The sequence below is a fragment of the Calliopsis andreniformis genome, unplaced genomic scaffold (assembly GCF_051401765.1).
Source record: "Calliopsis andreniformis isolate RMS-2024a unplaced genomic scaffold, iyCalAndr_principal scaffold0022, whole genome shotgun sequence".
In the NCBI taxonomy this organism is placed as follows: domain Eukaryota; kingdom Metazoa; phylum Arthropoda; class Insecta; order Hymenoptera; family Andrenidae; genus Calliopsis; species Calliopsis andreniformis.
Window position 1 is genome coordinate 1,735,732 of NW_027480432.1, and position 21,695 is coordinate 1,757,426.

The 21,695-nt window shown below is 46.5% G+C and overlaps 1 protein-coding gene across 3 annotated transcripts in view; it reads left to right on the forward strand.

Moving 5' to 3' along the window:
- Syn1 (Syntrophin-like 1) overlaps positions 1-21,695 on the forward strand; it is a 266,314-nt gene that overhangs the window by 156,722 nt on the left and 87,897 nt on the right. For 2 of the 3 annotated variants that reach the window (XM_076390966.1, XM_076390965.1), the window contains exon 3: positions 8,500-8,688. The exons of the other annotated variant lie outside the window; for it this stretch is intronic. In XM_076390966.1, the coding sequence (XP_076247081.1) occupies positions 8,500-8,688 (189 nt within the window). The remainder of the gene's footprint in view (positions 1-8,499; positions 8,689-21,695) is intronic. 3 annotated transcript variants of the gene reach the window in all.

Consider the following 21,695-nt stretch of genomic DNA (forward strand, 5'->3'; position numbering starts at 1 on the left):
TTGGCTAAATTAGAAAATTTTGCTCGTTTCGCGAATGTCTATTTACTACTATGCGAATATTGGCAATTTGTCGTCGGACCAACCCCCTAGCGGTGTCACCTCCCGCTTTTACCCTCATTGTGTAACAATTCACAGCCTCCCCTTGCAGTCACAGAGACATCTGTCTAGCATATGTGTACACAACCGTTCGAAAGCTTGTCTGTCCGCGTTAATGAGAAAGAAATTCATAAATTGCGCTGTCACCGGTCGAGATTAACAGAAATGTTACACAGCTTGCGTGAAATTTATTACTGAACCTTCATTTTCATCGGATCGTCCACGTCTCCCTTTTTGATTAATATTTTCCGCGGACTGAACATTCCTCATTTTCTTGTCGTTGTTCCAATATGATCTCTTTCGTTCATTTAATGATATACTTGTCCAGTTGGCTCATAATAATTCCGACAAATATCGTTCCCGTGTTTAATAATGTTTTTTTCCTCGTGCAAATTTGTTCTGGAGCTGCATCATGCTTGAATATAATATTCAAATTCCTACGACCTTCTTCATCAGATTATTGCAGGTGGTACTTCATTATTAATGTAATTGGGCTCTTAATTAATCTCGCTGATTGATAGCTTTTTCCCCTTTCCTTGTATTATCCAACATCAAAGCTTGCTTTTAGAACACAGCTTCCATTTTGAAATCTAAAACTATGCATCCCAGGTGCATGGATATTCAGACTCTGTTCGCTTCAGGAGTTCCTGATATGTAGTCAGCGAAGTGTTCCGAAATCGTTACCTTTTTGTCAAGGTGCGAATATTCTCTCCTTCTCCGTTCTCCCTAGGTCCCTTTGTTTCAGCGTTTTTCGTAGCTCAACTCCTTTGTGGCCCGCTGTCTTTGCTGCACTTCTACAACAAGTATGTAGGAAATTCATATCGATTTAAACATTCATAGTTCAGTACAACCAAACAGTGCGCACATTTTCACCGAAAAATCCAGCAATTTTTGCTAACAATAGCAGCTCGAAATTCGTCCCAGAGTTTCTCTTAGCACCCCGTGAATCACCGTCCCCTATATTCGTCGATGTGTAACGGCCGAAAGCGTCGATGGAGGATTTATAACGGGAGGGGAAAAATTCGGGCGCTTTTGAAATAGATGGCGAGCGATATGGAGCGACGGTTGTCAGCCGCGCAGTCCCGAAGAAAAAGTGCCCGCTTATGGGTCCCCCGTCGCCTGTTCCCGCTTGAGAAACTGCGATAATCCTCTATTTTTTCGCGCCGGCTGGAATTTACATTTCACGGAGCGGGAATTCGCGAGAACGTTCCCTGAATTTCGAGAAGTTCGGGAACGCTGCTCGACCCGCGACGCTGGCATCGTTACGCGAAATCACGGGGAATTCTAAACGTTTTCTGTGTGGAGAGGGTATAATTGAGCGGCGGATGGCATAAAGAAGCTGGTCCTGGTCGAGATAAGCGGACAGTGCCGCCAGCTTTTTCGCTGCCGGGACGCTCGTTCTTGTTTACGATCAATGAAACGATAGCCACAGCGAATTTACATTTTAATGTCGGGGAACCGGAAACGCTCGAGGCATGCTGCATTCACGCTGACCGTTTCTGTGGGTTTATATTTATTAAGTGTACTGATTTAGCTGGGGCACTTTTTCGTGAAATTTGATATTTATCTACGAGAATATTAAAAATGGAATATGGAAAAGGCGAGAGGGAGTTTAACAGACGCGAGGAGTGGCTAGGAGAGAAATTAGGTCGAACGTCTGTCTAATCCTTGACTACTACTACTAGATAAAGAGGTGGGAAGGGGACGTTCGACAGTGCAACAATTTTTACGAGTAAGACATTGATGAATACATTAAGTCTAATAGTAGATACCTGTAAATTGATTCTATGAGCTTATACTTGTAATTATTTTACTCTAAGTACACTGAATTAATTTATATACCTAAACCTAATGTATTTATAAGTGTCCTGCTCTTAGAATTTGTTCAGCTGTCGAACGTCCTCTTCCCACCTCTGTGTCTAGTAGTCGTGGTCAAGTTTTAGTCGGACGTTCAACCTAATTTCCGCATTAGTCACTCCCATCGCGTGGAGAATCGGGATGCAGACCGTTCGATTCGAATTACCGGCGATAAGGAATCGGAAAAGAAGACACGGACGCGTCAACTGCATGAATAATTGATGATCGCGAGAGGGAATGGGTCGCGACACGCTTATTAGGATTCCGAGAGACGCGCGATGCCATCTGTCGACTGTAGTTGTGCCAGCAGGTTGCTGATAGGCCTTATCGCGGGATGTGCACTGGTTTCGATTGGACAAGTTAGTGTTCGGGATGGTGGCGACGTGGGGTGAGGGGCTTGTACACCTGTCGAGGTGTCTGTTGCGGTTTCTTGGCACCAAGTTTGCTGAGTTGACCGTGATTCCCAGTTGATCCGAAATTATTAGGGAATTTGTGGAACAGTAGTATCGTACAAACTATTCTCAATCATTTTCTCGTTTAAGGGGGAAGAGACAAATGGTATGAAATTTTTACTATTCGGTATTCGAAGATTTGAACGTAAAAATTGGAGAATATTATTTAAGTCCCTTCTTATTGTAAGAATTGACCTCAAGTTAAACGAAAATAGAACATCCAGAAGAACAAGCTAATACTACATGTAGTTAATCGTCCGCCACTTCTCGTCGAGAAAAATTGCGCGAAGGTAGGAACGAGGGAAGGATAGAACGAGAAGGACGTAAAGCGGGAAATAAAGGCTGGGATAAAAAGTTGAAGGGGATGGCGGCGTTCGTGGTGGTCTTTCGTTTCATTTTCATTTCTACTTATTTCCTTGCCCGTCACATCGCTCCGGCGGACGTTCTTCCCGTGATTCGCATTCGCCCGATTAAACGGTATATACCCTCCTCGAAGAAAACGACCACCGCTGGCCCCTTTAGATTTTTATTTTCGCTCGAACGGCCAACAGTCTCTGAAGCCAGGGCAATTCGCCTTACCACCCTCTGGGACCACCCCCTTTCCTTTAATTGCGCGATTTCCGCCCGTAGATTGCTCTTTGTCCAAGGAACCAAGACGTTCGATTCGGGCTCTAAGATTTCGAGGTGATATTGGTGCAATGATTTATTTATCCCTGATTTCAATCTTTAATTTAGACGCCATCGTAGCGTAGAGATTTCTAGATTGCTTACATCTGGAAGTGAGAGTGAAATGCTCAAAATTTCAAATATATAAAAATGACGAATTTTTGAATTTTTAACTATTTAAATTTTCAAATATTTGAATTTTTAACTATTTAAATTTTCAAACATTTAAATTTTCAAATATTTGAATTTTTATATATTTGAAAATTCAAAAATTTGTAATTTCTCAAGCATTGAAAGCCTTTATATCCTGAAATTTTTTGAATTGAAAATGAAGCATCTCTAAAATTTATTATATCAAAGCAACAAATTACATTTGGCGGAAATCCCTCGATAAATCGAAACGAGAATTTTCCCAGAGCCTTCGTTTGATCCGGTAAATAAGATAGGGGAAGATTTCGAGCCTCCCCTCTTCTCTTAGCTACACCTCCCGGTTCGTCGGGCGAGGTTGGCCAGATTAAACGCGTTGCTTCCGCAGAAACGCGACTGATCCCTCGAGATTTTTACCCTCGACTTGAACGAACGCCTACGAAAGAAGCGTCTCGGGAATCCGCCCCTTTTTCGCGGCTTTTACGTAATCATATGATTTACATTCAAATTTCCTTGAACACCGCCCGCAACACTGCCTGTTCCCGAGCGAAATTTATTCGGGATTTCGCCAAGTTTGCGAAATTTTTCCGTTCACGCTGACACCCTCCAGCGACGGAAGACACTTGGACGTGTTTCAGTACTTCCACAATTTGTGTTCATTGCTTCTGCCCTGTGTCACAAAGTGACTTATTGGAAATCACGGTTCAGAATATTTCTTGGGATTATTTTAGGAGTAGCACAGGGGGAAGAATATCTTTTCAGAGAAGGGTGGATTTAGTTCTAAGTTCAGAGGAAACCACCAGTACCACCTGTCGATCGCAACAAAACCACAACTGGCCAAAGCGATCCATCTGGTTCTCCAAAGCGTCCTTTGCGTCTCATTGTCGCACTATAGTCGCTTAAACGCGCGCTGTGGATTCGACTATCGATTTCACGCCTATGAACTCGGCTGGTAATGACTCCACTCTAAAGTCGTTCCCAATGGACTCTCGATTTGCATCGAATTGGGCCCTAGTTTCCACGATTTCAGGTGTAGAAAATCCTGTGACAATTCCTCGAAAAATTAACCTCAACCCTTCATAATTTCAGTATAGAGAATCTTTTGAAAACAAATCCATAAATTCCATGAAATAAACTTCTCTGGATTTAAAACAGTATTCCACATTTTGGAATACTTCTCAAGGGGATTAGAGGCAAAGTACCAGAATCCTGTTGCTAGTCGCATTTTCTGCGACCATTGGTCAGTCCAATAAGTTATGGAGGACGAGTAGATCTGTAGACGATCCATTTTTCATCGGGACTCAAAGTTTGAGAGGAACGATCCGATATACCGTCGCGATCCGGGATAAATTTCCGTGCAATTTCAATACGAGATCATTCCCCTTGTAGACGTAAGCCTCCCCTTTTCTGCCAGGCCCCGTGTATACAGTGGAGAGGGGTTGGGGGTAAGACGGGTGGATGGAAGCTTCGCCGGATATTAAAAATATCTTCCGTCGGCAACGGACAGCGATCGACTTCCGGTTTATCCGTTTTGCTCCATTTTCCAAGCCACCCCCCTGTTGAGCTCGATCGCTCTCCAGCCATGAAACGTCGCCTCTTCTCTCTCCCCGTTTCTTGTCTTTCACTTTTTGCGATGTCGCGCTCGAGGGACTTTGTCTTTCGTCTAGCTCGCCATTTTGTCGCGAATTTTAATGAACTCGCAGTGGTGAAATTTTAATAGCAAGCCATATGAAAATAGGATATTTATAATGGAAGGGGGTGGCGAAAGATTGATGGACAGTGAACATGAGAATTAAAGATGGAGGTAAATAAAAAGGAGTTAATGAGTGAAAAATAAATAGCAAGTATATTAGGAAATAATTCTCTCCTTTGGAGAGAACTATCATCGGTACACTCAATTTTAATTTATTCTACTTAAATGTCTGACAAACCATGTACCTGTACTACTGTCACAACTCACCATTCGCCTCCGCGACAACACAGCCCAACAAAACTCGTATCAAAGGCAGACGATGATTCACATTTTCCCAGAATCTTCTTAATTACTGTAATGGACCCTGGCAAAAAAGCACTACCAACATTTCTCTCCGAGAAGACTCAGGTCCCGCCAGCCAAACAGAGAATTTTTCAAGAGCACATTCCGCCATCCAAACACCGAAAATCTCGCTGAGTTCCGCTCTTTCAGGGAACCAGGTCGACCGTGGCGAGCTTTAATTACCACTCCTTTAACCTGCGCTCCTCTATTTAACTGTTTGTCATCCCCTTGGACTGGAAAACGATCGCCCGTTTCGGCGACGCTTCGAAGGAACTGCTAACGCCGCGCGCTCCTGATAAGCGTCGTTAAAGACTACGTTAGAGATACGACAGTGCGAATATTCGCTTCACGTGCCGCGAAAATTATCCCAGAGTCGCGGATTCGATTATCGCGGGCATCGATCGAGAGGGGGTGAAAATTGTCGAGCCGAGAATAGCTAGGAGGGTAATCGGCCCCCTCGAAACGCGTGAAATTATAGATGCTCGCTGAGCTTCGGGAAAATTGCGAGGCGTTTGCAGCTCGTTCGCGAACGATTCGGACACTCGGACGTTCTTCTTGATTTTCGCGCGAATTGGGAACAGTTTCCCCTGGAATTTCTGTCGAAGCCTGTGCGTGACGGATTCAGGGACGTGGATTTCGAAAATATGGGCTATGGAAACGTGTTTCGAATTTTACTATCGACACCGAACTAGGTTCTTTAATTCAGTTCATAGTGGAAATTGTTTTTACGCGTGATAACATACGTTCAATTTTTTAAAATTCAAATTTAATTTAACTTTGAAATTAGAATTGAATAAAAAATTGCTAACTTCTATTACTCAACAAATTGCTCCTCAATTTTCACTTATCTCAATCATCAAGCAATCGTGTTATTGTCTTGCTTATCAGATTCCCTCGCAAGTAGGCCAACGATGGATGATCCGTTGATCGCTCGACTGTTGGCACGCGAAATTTCACGGTTGACGCCGCGTAATCCAATTGGATGGAAATCGGCGGGCAAACAGACGCGGCTCGCCTACATCGACGCGCGTCTAATTATTAATAATGCGACGAGTCACAGAGCGCAGACGGATGGCTGTTTGCGTCGGTCGCAGAACGAGATTGGTTACTCGGGGCCCGTGCATTACGGCCACGGCGCGCGTCGCTTATCAATGGGTATCGTTGGGAATCGCGCATGTTTGCCAAATGAGTCTACGCGTGTGTGTCTCTAGGAAAGAGTCACCGGATGCGCTGATGTCAGCAGATGGAAGCGCATTGCTCTGCCATCGGCGAATTCAATGCTTCTGCTGCTGAATGGGGATGTTAGTTTCCTGTCGTCGATCCTCGCCATTTGGATATTGGATTTAGACGGAAATTCGAGTAATTAGGTCAGGTAGACTGAATTTAAATAATCAGCTTTTGTCTCAGGGGTAGCAGAACTTCTTCGTAAACCAGATGTCAGTTATAATACACAATATATTAGTAGCGTAGAAGAATTTTAATAGTAAAGAACTGAATTTTTTTCAATAACTTCTGCTTCATTTATCATTAAAAAAATGTCAATTTAAATCGAAGGATAATAGCGACAATAATCGTAAATAAGGGGCTAAATCCCCCAAAATTCTTCCCCGCGCTTCCATTACTAATTCACACACCCCTATCCCCGTTTCTCCGTGCAAAATCAGAAATGTTATCCCATGTTCGCGCGAAGCATGAGCATATCTACCCCTGGCGATCGTTTTTCGCCGCCTTTACGATGTCCACGGCCCCCGACGCCCCGAAACGGCGCTCCCCGGCGTCGAGAGTCGAGTCGAAAGGCCCCGGTCAGCCTCGTAAATCGCGCGGGGCGGATCTCCGTATCGCATCGAGGAGTCGAGGATACGGTACCGCGGTCACGTACGGACCGTTTCAAAATCCAATTTGTCGTTGATGTTTCGACGTCGATGCAGCTCTCGGCCGCGATTACATACAGGACGAACTCGTTAAAGTTCGAAGGAGCGTGGGGGTGGGCGAGGGGGTGGTTCCTCGGAGCAAAGCGACGGAGGGGTGGAAACGCCGCTGCGCCGAAATAGTCTGCAATCCTGGCGCGAGCTAACCGAAATACTGAAACATGTAGCACAGCACGGCTCAGGGGGTGGAAGAGTAACCGACACCCCCCACAGGCGAGCGAATTCGCAGGGTACCCGTAAAAAGCGATCGTAAAGCCGAGATACGTTCTCGAGGTGAACGTGGCATAATATCGAACCGATCGGGGGAATATTGATCGACTTCGGCGTCGTTCCATCGCGAAATTTCCGCCCCCTTCCGTTCTCGTTACCGAAATTACAGGGGGATCGAGTATCGTCGCGGGGTGAAATTGCGAAGGCGAAATTCGATGCTCGATTCTTTGGGGGCTGTAGGAGGATAAATTAGTGAGCTGTTGACTGGGTAATTGAGTCGCCTGGAAACATTCTTTAAAGAATTGAGATTGAATGATTGAAAGGGGGATTGATTTAGATCGGAGATGTTCGAGGAATTCTGCCATTATATTTTAGGATTTCTGTTATTGTGCAGACTGAAACCCTATGAATATATATTGGTGGACCAAAAAACTAGTGGGAGAGGGATGAAGGCAAGTAAGAGCCCCCTCCCTTGAGCACTGCTTATTTAGAGAGGAGTTAAGTTTGTTGGGTGCAGTGTTGTTTCGGTCGTTCACGGTGCGACACTCGTGTTACTTTGAAGCTACTTTTTCTCTTTCCTAGTCCTCAGTTTTAAGAATACAAATTCAAGTACCTGGCGCGTAAACTCGAATCTCCTATGTTCTCCAAGGTTCTAATTTCAACTTGTAAGCTCACGAGGAGACAATTCTCTACAATATGGCGCAAGTAATACAATTTTTCTATCATTTTTATTTTTGTACACTGGCACAAAAAGTCAACCCAAAGGATTTCAATTTTTATACCTCTGTTATCTGGCGAACTCTGCACAATGGTACGAAAGCTACTACACACTGAAACAAAATTATTAAATTCAATTTTCTTTCCGTACCTAACAGAATTAATACCGTGTTCCTTTTATTTTTATACGTAATCTTCTATTAAATTACCGAAATGCTGTAAAAATTGTGGAAATTTGTTCTGTCCCTTTAACTCCAGAAACCACGAAATAATTCCCCAGCGCTTGCAATCGTATTATCGAAGACGAATTTCGCTGCGCAGGCTCCCTGCCCCTGAACAGGAATTTCCTGCTCCTCGTTGCTCATCGTTCGACCCGTTTCGCCTGTTACAGTGAAGTATCTGAGGGAGGTGACGCCGTACTTCAGGAAGGCCTCGATCATCCAGGAAGTTGGCTGGGAGCTGCAGCGTGGTTTCCTCAGCGCGACGCCTCCGCCGCCTAAGTCACCACCGCGAGCGGATACTCGTTATCTGCCGCTCCAACTCTGCAGACTCACCAGGGCTCATCCTTCCTCCGATCCCGGTAAGTTCGCTCTCGCCATATCTCTTTGAGTATCGTACGTGTCGCAGCTGGAAGAAATACAGAGAAGTACTCGAGGCATACTCAAGGTGTATTCAAAGCGATGGGTTTTAGAGGAATTTTTCTTTATCCTCCCAATCGCCTGTGGAGTCACTCATTCGTGATATAACATTATATAGGATAAGCAGTTAATGGAGATATATTAGCTCAGATGATTTTTAGCGTTGATATTTAGATTTCAGCTCATGGGATGAATTAGTATTTATAGAAGGTTGTATTATATTTGAGTCATTGTGAGATCGATATATATTATATAGCACATGGTATAGTTTAAATAAGTAGTGGATTATTATAGTCAGTTTTGTTCTATTAGTTTTATTCTTACAGTTTCCCAAGGAGTGAAATCGATTACCATGAGTAGTATTCACAAAATACCAGACAAGTTAGTTACAAATGCAAACACAGTATCACCAGTTCAAAAGACCGCCAGAGTTTCACCCCAGAAAGGGATCAAACCGCCCCCAAAGCCAATTTCACCTCTCTGCATTCCTCCCCCTGCGCCACAGTGTCACGTGTCGGCGGACTTGTCAGTCGTCACCGGTTTCTCCGAAATTCTGTGTCGCTGGAGAGCAGCTGCGAAAACGTTCGTCAACATGACGCGAAGAAGCCAGGGCGCGCTAATTAACGACCGTCGAAAAGGGAGTGGGTCTGTTCGAAGTGCGGTCGTTTCGCGATACACACTCTCCTCTCGTGGGTTTTCCACCTTTCTTTGAAGACCTGCGAGCGCGCTGGCGCGTCTCCTTTTCGTGAGCAGCCAGTAGCTCTAGAAGGCTGACCGTAAAAGGAACGAACCGGTTGGTAAATCAAATAACTGAGGAATTCCTCGTCCCTCGCACGCTTAGAAGTAAACGCTCGCAGATTCTGCGCTGGGTTACGTGCGCGAGCCTGTTTCTCCACGGTGGGCGGCGAGCCTCTCGAGAACTGCATGCTCAGCGACCGAGATAATGACAGCCATAACGCAATTAACCCGTTTCTGGGATTACAGTCGAACGAGCGTTCCCGCGCGAGGGTAACGTGTCGCGAGTTTGACAGTCAATTATCGTCGAACGGAACGAGGGGCGAGGGCGCAAAACGATTGCGATTCCCTGGATCGTTCTACGCCGCGACACTTGCTGCGTGAGGTCTGTGCTTGAGTGGAATATTCTACTTCGATGGGGAAAATAGGGAGGCAAGCATGCGTGAGGTCTGTGCTTGAGTGGAATATTCTACTTCGACGAGGAGAGCAGGGAGGGAAGCCTGAGTCGAGTGCCTGAATTATTTGGGGGATCTTGTGTAGACTGCATGGCGATTAGAAAATCAAAGTAGAAAATTAGGATCATGGTATAACCCTCGTAAGGTCCTTCTAATTTAGTAATTAGTCTTCTGAAGCTCGTTTCGAAACATCCCAAGCTCATTATATTTAGCTTCCCGCTACATGTGGCTCTGAGCGGAGCTGGAGGACAATCGCGCAGGAAGTCATTGTCGTTGTACACCAGACGGTGGTAAGTGGCTTCTCTGGGTGAATGGATCTAGTTTTCATCGAGATGCCGCCCCTGTCTCTTTGCTCGAGGGACAGTGACAAAGAAGGGGTTAGAAAAGAGTGACCCCCTCCCCTTGAGTCTCAGCCGTGGAGTTAATGAAAGGCTAATGGGCTCTTAATTCTGTAGAGCCTCGTTCCAGTGTCCCTCGGTTGGCTCCCCCCGAATCGTCAACCCTCTGATATTCCTTTCTCATCGTTCCCTTCTCTCGTTACCATCGGTGTCTCTATCCACTTTTGTGCCAAAGTATCGTCTTCCCTCTCTGCCAACCCCCTTCTGTCATCCTCCTCGTCGCGTTTTGCTCCAAGATTTCGTAAATAAACCTGCTATTTAGTTTCCGATTTTTCCTCGTCATTGTCTGCTCTTTTGCTTCCACCCCTTTTGAAGAAAATTCCCCGTCGGGGCTTCACTTCCCCTTCTTAGATTCAGGAATATTCCCTCGATTCATTCTCTCGGTGTTCCTCTTTCTTCGGCTGGGAAAGGAAAGCGTGCACCCCTGGGAGAATAGGCTGACGCGGGACGTAGGGAGACAATGCGAGGGGTAGTAAGAGGCTGGGCGAAAGGTGAAAGGGAATCGTGGCAGTCCAGAATTGAGGAAAGCAATCAGAAGCGTGCTGTATCTCGTGCTCGTATTTGCTGCACGGCTTTAGCCTCTGTTGCAGGTGGTGACTTTCTCTGATACGTCAGTATTTTCCCAGTCAATAGTATGACCTTTCTCTTTGATCTGGTATTATTCGAGTCGTGCTTATGGCATTGTATAGTCAGTTAAAAATTTATGGACTGGATTTTTTATTGGTACAGAAAATCCACGCGACCTTTTCAGTCATTTATACCAGAGAATACATAGATTTTTAATTTTTTAATGGAACTCACTTTTCTCTCATCATCAAGCTATAATAGAGACGCAAAAATGCAACCCTCAAGTAAGGGGGAAACGCTCCTACTTCCCCTAACATCCATTTAACCAGATCTTTTGCAAGGGTTGAATATCAACAGCACTCCTCTTTCAAGAGGAGCATCTCAATGTACCCGCAGTCTATTTTCATCCCCCATATAAGCGCGTTAAAATTTCCCTGTAAATTTTTGATAGAGAGGGAGAGCGAGCAACGAGCGCTTCAAGTGAGAAACGCGTCACGTTCGACGAGGAATATCTTTCCCCGAGTTTATCCAGATGCTGGGGATTTCCGCGGGAAAAGGTTATTTACAATTTATCGTGCAGCGCGCCGCAGCACTCCTGACGGATGGGTAATTGTTATTTCGCAGCCGTGTGAAAATAAGATTTTATGCGTTCCTTGGGAAACCACGAGGTGACGAGTTTACACCCCCTCAATCGTTGCGTTTGATACTGCACAGTCTCAGCCCTTCGCTTTCAACCCCCTTTTATGGTATATTTCTCTCCCGATTTTCCTTCGAGCTTTCCGCCGTTTCAGTATTTTTCCTCTCCCCTGCGGCTTTCACTCTCTTCACTTTATGCTCCTAAATAGCGCAAGGGTAGGGATACAAACGAGGGTGGTTGCAAAGTAGTTAAACCCTGAAGTTAATAAATTACCTCGTTCAAGGCATTACTCCTGATAGACTCGCTAATTAGTGGACCATTGTAGCAACGTTTTAATCAGCTTTCCATTAAAAGTCACTCTCTCTAGCTTTCACAGATTTCGAGGGTAGCAGCTTCTCTGAGGGGCATATTCGGTTCACTTTAGACGTATCAACAGTGCATTACTGGACATTTTATTGACACGGCGACCATACGGCGCAGGTTCCCGGGAACGAGAAAATGAAGAGCCTGTTGACCAGGAGTGCAAACACGTCGGATCGACGATAGCCAGTCTGGCTCGTCGATGTTACGTTAAAAGTGTAAAAAACAAGGAAGACGGAAAGAAGGTCGGAGAATATCGGCCATCGTCCACGGTCCCTATTCGCGAATTAAAACGGCTGCACGGTACAATGAGAATCGGCTAATTGAATTAGCGAGTGGCTGAGAGCAGCGAATAGATAGAGGCCTCCATAATCCAGTGCATCAGGTTTAACCAGGTTCCATTAGAAGGAACCGCGTTACTCTCGAAAGAATGGGCCTCGGTCCTGGCCAATTAAAATCGCCGGTTAATTGTACGAATATCGACCAATCGCGATCGTGGAATGTGTTAATTTACGAAATCCTAGCTGCGAATGGGAAATCTCGTCGGGTCTATTGTTCCGTGCTGCAGGTCGGTTTTTAATGAATCGACAGTGGGAAGATTGAAGTACTCTGATTTCGATCTAATAGAGACACGAATAACAATAAGTATATTAATCTCAGTGGTCACTAGATTGAGTGCATTCTTTATAGCAGGTACAACTAGGCTTAACGCTGACCCAGCCTCTGTCTAACCCAGACCTAATTCATTATCACTTAACGTGAGCCTAATCTAGACCTGACTTAAGCTTGATCCACACTGGATTCATATCTACTGACAATGTAAAACAGATTTAACTTATATTTGCTCTACATTTAACAGGAACCCAACCCATCTTCAATCTAGGTTCAATTTATAATCTGCCCCAACTCATTCGAAGGTTATATCCAACCCAGCCCACGCCATCAGAAACTTTTTCTGACCAAAAGAGTCACGTACATCCAATCACGTTCCAAGCCCGGAGTCCTTTAATTAATGTTTCGACTAGGAGGTTCTCGAGCGCGCCTCTTCGATGGGGCGCTTTGACCAGCCTCCATGACATACTTTCTTTGCCCCATCCCCCCAGCCGCCGACGAAATCAAAGGAAGTTCTGATACACACGTCGATCCCCGAATGTTTAGCCTCTCCCTTGCATCGTTCCATTCAGAAGCAACACGCGCGCGTCAGACTGCGCGCAGACACCGTTCCGCTGGCAATCGGCGCGGGGGTGGCTGTGGGGCTTCGGCTCCCCGACAGGGTGGGATGGAGGATGCGAGAGTTAAATTAGTTTCCGGGGCAAAAGCTGGCTGCCGCCTGGTTTTCAGGGCTAACCCCGTGTATAATTCCAGAACAGCTCCATCAGGCCGGAACCCACGAAGAACCTTCCATCCAAACCATCCACCGCCACCGTCGCTATCAAGCCATCCCTCCTCCCTCAGGCTCGTCCGCTCTCGCCAGACTTCGCGGCCCGCTGCAGTTTGCGAACTTAATTACCGTCGGATAATTGCGCTCTATATGCCGCGACCGTCTGATTAATGAGCCGGGATCAGCTAGTTGTCCTCTTTTGTCGTGGTACCTTTGGACGATGGTCCATCCTGGCTAGGTCTTCTTCTTCGTTTGATGACTCCGTAAAGCTTCTTATTGGGTGAGTTAAATGGGGCATACTTTGATTGGACTGACAGCTGAGTTTAATACTTTCGAAGTAGGAATTAGTGGAGAGAGGAAACAGTATTGCTTTAGCAATAAATTGCTACTAATTTTCCCATTAGAAATTCAGTATAGAAAGTGGATATTATATTCCTCAAATTTCATATTTCGGGGGATGAAATCGGATTAAAATACACCCACTCTCAGCAGTACCGTTACCAATCTCCATTCAGCTTTTCCTATTTCCACCTCCAGCATCGCAACTGGTATAAACATCCTCAATCTACCGCTGAGCATTAAAATAGCGCAGAACGAAGTAAATCGATCCAGTATGCAAGGGGTAACACCAGCAGGAGGCCACATGTGTCTTCCAGCAGTTATCCCCTGTCGCGTCGAAGAAACGTCGTCAAATATTGAACAGGGCATTGAAAGTGGCCGACACAGTTCACGTAGCAGAAGTTGACTCTCCTTTCCCCGAGTTAGATGACCCTACAAAGAAGGGCTCGCGCCGTAATAAGTTTTCTTGGAAGATAAACACTGGCGAAGTCCCCTCATCTTCGCCCTGTCGTTATTTATAGCACTTTGACCGTCCCTATAACCCCGGAGCCCAGGCCCTAGCGTCCCTGCCATCCCCGTTAAAGAGAGCATTTTATTTTAATCGGTCCGCAGCAGTTCTCGCGAAAATGGTTAGCGACGGGTCAAGAACCGTGTCGTTTCTCGAGCGCCACATTCCTGGGAAATGCCCGACGTTCTCGAGTCCCTCGTTTTTCCAAGGAAAACCCGTGTCGCGGGAAGGGAAACACAGGCACCGCGTTGATATCGTGACTCTCGTGAACCGGCAGCGTTAACCGTGTCGCGATTAACGCGCGCGTTGACCGTTCCACCGAGAGCCTCGATGGGGGGAAAGGAAAAAAAGAGGCCATCAGGCAGGGACAAACGTCGGAACAAAAGGGGAGGGAAAAAAAGGACAGGGACACGTGGGGTAACGAGCGTTCCAGAATTGCGGTGCCGTTATCAGTAACAAGCGGAATTGCATTGTGCGCCGAAGCCCCTCAGGCGAAGCTCTCTCATTACCATCCCCCGCAGCGGTCGTGCGCGAATCGCGACCGATAGAAACGCGCGAGCGTACGGGCCCCGCGTAACGCGAGTGCGTGCGTCGGCTATTATCGCGCCGTGCAGACGACGTCGGCGTCGTCGACGTTGCCGAGGGTGGCTCCCATTATCCTCTAATATCGTTACACGAGCCGCGCCGCCATGGTTTGCAGAAGTGACGACCGCGATAATGCCGTAACGACGACGGTATCGTTACGGTGATTGTCGTCGACGACAAGGCCCGAGCCGCTTATTCCTCCCGTCGATTGTTATTTAATAACGAAATTCCGGGTCATCGCTGCAAGGGTGTGTAAGGGTGAGAATTTGTCAACCCTCTTCTTTCCACGGGAGTCACAACATTTTGAATACCACGCTTTTCTCAAGAAAATTTAGCTGGAAATTCGACTGAGTTACGAAAGTACTGACGATATTCTCCAGTACTGCGTTCTTCTTATGGTCTGACCATTGGCTGACTCAATTTACTGCGGGTTCGAGAAATTCTCCTTCCACTTGACATAAAATTCAAAGTCAATTTTCTATAATAGGAAACATCAACGTGAAGCCATTTACATCTAAAATGAAACGTATCCATTTCAGTTTCTAAATTTCCTGAGAATTACCGATGCCCAGGTAACAAAGCTCCGAAAGCACCTATCGATTCCTGGAGGCTCGCGAAGAGGCGCGGTCGCGTCGCGCCGCGGTAGATACAGCTTCGTATCGATCATCAGTCTGAAGGGGTAAGGGTCGCCTGACACGCGAAACCGTTGTCGAAATTACGTTTCATTGATGTAAACTTTACATCCCGATCACGGTAACAGATTGCAGCGATCAACGTTACCTGGCGTCGGGGCATCGGTCAAAGGTAACGATCGCGCGGACAGCGGTTATGCAGCGGCTACGTCCTCGTTCATGGTAAATTTTACAGTGTCGGTGATAAATTTTACACTCCCATACGATTGTGTCGTATTGTCCCGCTCTGAATAGACGCAGCCAATAACCTGTTACCGCGACCGCGTTTCGTCGTCTACGAATCGAATTAAAGCGACTTGTAAAACGAGAAAGGGGGTGAATTGAAAACGTGCAGCCAGAAAGAGAGAACTGGGGAAAAACTTGACGATTCGAGGACTGAAAATTCCGCTGGAAGGGGAAACGGATTCCCTGTCGGCGAAATGCAGCGGCTGCACTACGCCACGAGACGAAAAAGAGAGACTCCCGCGTGTTTACGCAATTTTGGTGGTCGTGCATCATTTCGCTGGCAAAAACATTCACTGACACCGGTCGACTGTGGACTGTGCACGTCCTGGCCGTCAATTTCGACCGTCGACGGCGGCGCCCAGCTTATGCGCGAAGTTATGAATCGCGAAACGGCCGACGCGAGCAAATGCAAACCTCCCTTCCGTAAATTGCGAAATGAAGATATACCGCGGCTGAGAGCACGCGCTCGATCGCGACTGATAATCGAATAAAACGATGGAAATGAGCCACCTGGGAAAAATATCCATCCCCTCGTTCGCAGACCCGAGATTAATGTTCCGAAAAAGGGGAAAAACGAGGCGCTGGATGCAAAAATGCACTCTGCCGATGCACCAAACGCTTGATGAATAGTGCGCTTCTGCTGGTAACTGTTGTGCAGAGTTTCGCGCTGTTTGGGAAGATTTCCAGTCGAATTTTTATTAACAGCGATATTTTGCCGATGTCAAAGGTAAATTTTACTCTGCATTGACAATTTCATTGGTAATTAAAATAAAAATTGCAAGTATAGAGTCACAGCAGTAAATATCAATAATTAAATTCAGTAGAATTTCCATTTATAGAATGTATTCAGACTTTATAAACTCATCACTGGTCTGGACCTATAATCTTGTATCAGACTATTGTGCATTCTCATAAACCACAATTCAAGAGTCTTCAAAGTGCCTTTTCATGCGATTTCAACCCCTTCCCTTCGCTTTCATTTCTCGATCGAGAGGCCAGAAGGGTCCTTTTGCCCTCTCGCAGGCCAAATTCGATCACGAAGTTCATCGAGTTTCTTTCTATTCTGACGTTCCATTCCTCCAGTCGCTATATTAGCTTGGCGAATCGTTGTCAGGATGAGCCTCGACCGAAGAAACTATGGAAATATAAAACTCCTCGGCTTCGTTCAAGTCCAAGCCGTCCTCCTATGAAAAAGGACTCGCCGTTGAATTGCACGAATATTAGGAGACCGATCCGCGAGCGAGGGCGGTTAATATTTCCATGTCGGTTGTTTATCTGGGTCGCAGAGCGAGATTAGAACTGGGGGCTTTGAATGCAGCTCATGGAAATCGATCAGGTTGCTGATCGCTTACAGCCAACGACAGAATTTTTACTAAATGCTGAAAATATCGTGGATTTTGATGCTCGAGATTCATTACTTCGAATTGTAAGTGATCTGGGGAAATTGGAAATCCAGAAGATCGGCTCGGCAAGGATGGAATCTGTGGGTGGGTGGCTCAACTGGTTGCAATATTTAAGAATCTGGTTCTCCTTGTCAGATCCTTCGAATAATCCGCCTTTGTGCTATCAGAGCAATTTTATACTATTTTCATTAAAGCTACAATTTTGTGGAAAAAAAAAAGATATTGTACACTAGTATACTTTGGCTCATTTTAAGAACCGAGACTCTGTTTTTCCAACCCCAAAAATTTCAAGTAGTCTTCAGAAAACGTCCTCAATTTTCAGCCATCTCTAATACCTAAACAGCCAGTTGCTCTTTCGCGCTCCTCAACATCTGCAGGCGGTGTTAATCAGTGTAGGACCAGGCGAGTTTGATCTCCGCGGGCGCGAGCAAATCGACGACATCCTCGTCCAAGCGCCGCCCCATTCGTCGTCGGCTTGCGACGTCTCGCTTGACTGCTCGTCGTGATCCGCCTGAACTCCGAGACGCAGGGCCTTTGAAGGGACGCCTTTCGGCTGCTAGTGCAGCTGCAAAAGCGCTTCCCGCGTAAATTACGCCAGCGTGATCCCTCGAAGGGATCGCTACCGCAGTGCCAAACGACGTGGCAATACCTTGATTGCGCGGATATTAATTAATCGGGATCCGAAGCTGCGTGGCCTCTGACGGGACTTCCTGATCCAAGGAAATCGGGATGCTCTGCCCTCGACGCTGGGCGTCGCGCCAACGTCATCGTTTCTACATAGGACACCCACTGTGTGCTTTTTAGTTGCTCGCTGCCGGGCACTTCTACCACCGACTGAGTCCTTTCTGCGATTTTTCCCGCATTTTTGGAGAGGATTTTTCTACAATATTTTTTTTTACTTTTTGAGTGTTTTTCTTTTCAGATTTTTTCCTGTATTTCTTGTTAGTGTGTGCGTATGGATATCAGGAGGGTAGGAAGAAGGTTAGTGTTTTTGTTATTGAAAGACTTTGTTTAGTTAAATGAAATTTTCTTTATTGACTATTTGATCATCTAAGTATTCTCGCGATCTCCTCAGAAATAACTTATGAAAAAGCACGCTCTCCTGTCGTCGCAGAGAAGCATCCCCTTGCGTTTCCCATCGACACAGCAACCCTCAAACATAGCAAATCCTGTCCGAGGCTATTTCATGGCCCGTCAACGGATCCCAACGCGAATTCAATATTTAACCCCCTGGCTGTCTGCTTTCTCGCCAGGCCATAACGTAAGTTTCCACTGGCAAACGTATCCGCGAGTCGAGTCGAACCGCAAACATTCCAAGGATGGAGCTCTCTCACGTCTAGGCCTCGCGTTCTCGCTAAAGGACCTCCGCTTCGTAAATTACTAATTCGCCAAGCAAACGGAGTCGTTAACGTCTCGCGAGGGCGCCTCCTTTCGTAGAACATTTCGGCTCTGCTTCGTTCACTCGACGTCGCGATAATCGTCCCGGAAACGCGTTCCCGCATTCATCCTCGAAATCCCTCGCGGGAACGCTTCGAGAGGCTTCGATGGGACACTTAACTGATCGTAAATCCCGGTGAAAAACTTTGCAGGGGAAGTTTGGAATTATTTCGAGGGGAGGCTATTAAAAGGCTTTTTAAAAGGTTCCCAGACGGTGGTGCACCGAGGGTTTTCTAATGAAATTTCCAGCGGCAGCCACGTTTGCACAGTCGTCCCTCTCGTTCCCAGATCCATTGTTGCAGGATCTCGTGCGCCGACTACTTAGTTAAAATCCAATAATCTCCGCCGCCCACGCGACTGCGCGATTACAGAGGGTGGGGGAACGTGTTGTCTTATTAATTCGCCGACGATTTACAGCGGGACAGAGGGAGTCCAGAGAAATATGACGCGAAAGATCGATTTTGCTTCGCGGGGGGTGGACGAGATCTCGCTGGTAATAAGTCTCGCCCCTGCAGTTCCTTCCCACGGCTAATTAAACGGCCTGTATCGGCCAGTGGCTTTGCTCGACTTAATTTGAATTAGCGGTAAGTCGCGGCACGCTCGCTTAAGTTCTTCGCGTTAATGAAACTGCGAAACCACTCTGCGGAGTTTATGTGCGCCGCAGAGTGTTCCTGGAGTAAAGGAGCGCCTTGGCGCGGTGCATAAACGGGATGTTACGAATTTTACTCGCCCATTCTCTCACCGACTCCTCTCGAGAGTCTTGGAAAAGTCTGACAATTCACGAGGTGGGTTCTTCTTCGAGGAGTGTTCAATTTAGAAAGAAGAGGAAAAACGAATTTGGGGGCGGTACAGTGTATTTTCGAGAGAAATCAAATTCCCTCAACAGAACACAGTAATTCCATTTTATTACAATTATTTAATTAACTCTCCAGAGTCATGAAAGTTTACGAGAGTCAGTATTCCAGTCCTTTCAAATTTCTTTTTCCCCTCCCATAAACCGATCCAATTTATTCTCCCTCCGATGCTTATTCCGAAGGCCCATTAAAAGGCAGCTCACGTCGCGCGAAGAATTCCAAGCCGTCGCCTCCACTTCAAAACCGTATTGCGCGGAAGAATTCTAAGCGAGCTGAACCTCACCAGTTTCATCGAATTCCATCCTGGTCCTATATATTTAGCAGCCAGGGCAACAGTGTTGGCCATAAAACTCGCTCGCGGCAGTCGAGTCACGCGTGGATCCTGACAATTAGGAACAGAAGGAGGATGATGCGGTCTGGCGAGGTGGTCCCCTCGAAGGGCAGGGAGAGTAACTCAGAGTTCGCGAGGCGTAGTTGGATGTTGGAGGGGAGACCAAGAAAAGAAGGACGAGAAGGCGAGAGAGATTATGGGAGACAGCTGGACGGGGTTGAAAAGAAAATGAATCTCGGAACAAAAAGGAAGGGAAGAAAGTGAATAGAAACGGGACACCGGAGGGATGGGTGGGGCCAAGGGGTGGAGAGGGAAAGGGTGGACAACAGCGGCATATTGAGAGGACTTTCAGCTCGCTGCTGAAATGGGGGTAGGTTTAGGTGTCCGTGGACAGGCGAGCCCTAATGTCGTCCTATTGTCCCGCGCTCCGCCGCGGATTCGAAACCTTGTTAACTCTCCCGGAAACTGTTAACAGCGGCACGTTCGACCAGCACTGTCGCTGGATAGTCCACCACACGGCATCCGGCTTCGACCCGAATCACGGACTCCTCGCTCCGACATTACTTCCTACAAATGGGAAACCGGTTGAGGCGTACATACAAACGAGAAGACTCGCCCTGTGCTTGCGTCGCTGCTGGAGGGGGATGCTATCGTGTGGAGGACAATTAAAGCGTGAGATAACGATCCCACACGTAGGTCATTTTCAATGGGCTCACGTTGCTCTGGACATGATTAACTTTACTATGTTGCTTCTGCTGATAGCTGAGAAAATAGTGGCTGATGAAACGTGGAACAGTTCTACTGGAATTGCTCTCTGTAGAAAGTTTTTGCGGCTCCATGGGACCAGCCATTCCTTTCCCAATGATTCCCCATAGTTTCTCTCGTCTGTTTCGTCTCTTTTGTCGCTGCTAGGACATTCGAAGTTTTCTTCAACCCTGTACAACTGCGTCGCTGTACAAATTCGCGCGAACTTGGCCGTACCCATGGCTGACCGTTTCTACTTGCTGCCTCGGATTAGTCCCACTCGTTTCGCGCTCGAGAAGCGTATTGTTCTTCGGTTTTATTTCCCCTGCGACTTCCTCGTTCATTTTCCTCATCTTTACACTTACCTCTTGTTGTGCTCATTTCCCTTCTCTAATTAGTTGGAGTTCTGTGCTCGCGTATCGTATCGGACCTGTTGCGAGTTACTATAGAGAAATAGGGAAAGTAAACAGAGTAAGCAGTAAGCAAAGTTTCTCTGTATTCACAGATTTTTATGTCTTCATATAACGTTAGAGATTTCAGAGTACAATTCCAGAAAATAGGAGTTGTAGAAAAGTGACTTAATGTTCAAAAAATGGCAGTATTTAACACCCTCTCCATCGCAACAAATTTGTCTCAAATTGACCCTCAAGCGAGAAACAACTTCGTAAAACTCCCACTTCCATTGTCCTCCTCTCGCTCCATAATTGTTTTCTCGTCCATTCTCGCTAGCAACATCTTCCCTCGATAGTCTTCTCCCCCTCCTCCGTTTACTTATGCACACATTCAAGAGAGAACATTGCCGCAGAAGGGAATAAAGCACGATTGGGCATTTCGTAGGGGCAACTGTGCAGGGGCGCGTGACATTAATGGGGCGGACGCGGAATGGAAAACCTCGGCCCTCGTTGAAATTTTCGCACGACTCGTTTTCCCTCCGTCACTGCCAGACCCTCCCCCTCTTATTTCTGTTTCTCCTTCCGCAGTCCCTCGCAAACTTCCGTTCCTCTCCTCGACGACGCTCGTTAATTTTTCACTGGCGTCCTCGGACGCGAACTGGATCGCGAGAGGCGGCCCATCCCGTATTCCTCGGCGTTTATTTTCAGTAAACCTGCCTACCATTTCGCTCTGCCTACATTCAAATTTACTCGCCACTTTATTAATTCTTTGATTGAGATGTGGTCCTAATGGGAACTCGCCACTATGTACTCTTGACAGTTTTCTGTGGAAAAAGAGTTTTATTCTGACGGAAATAGGAAAGAGCGCAAAAGGGAGCTAGCGTCTGGGTGTGCGTATAGATACAG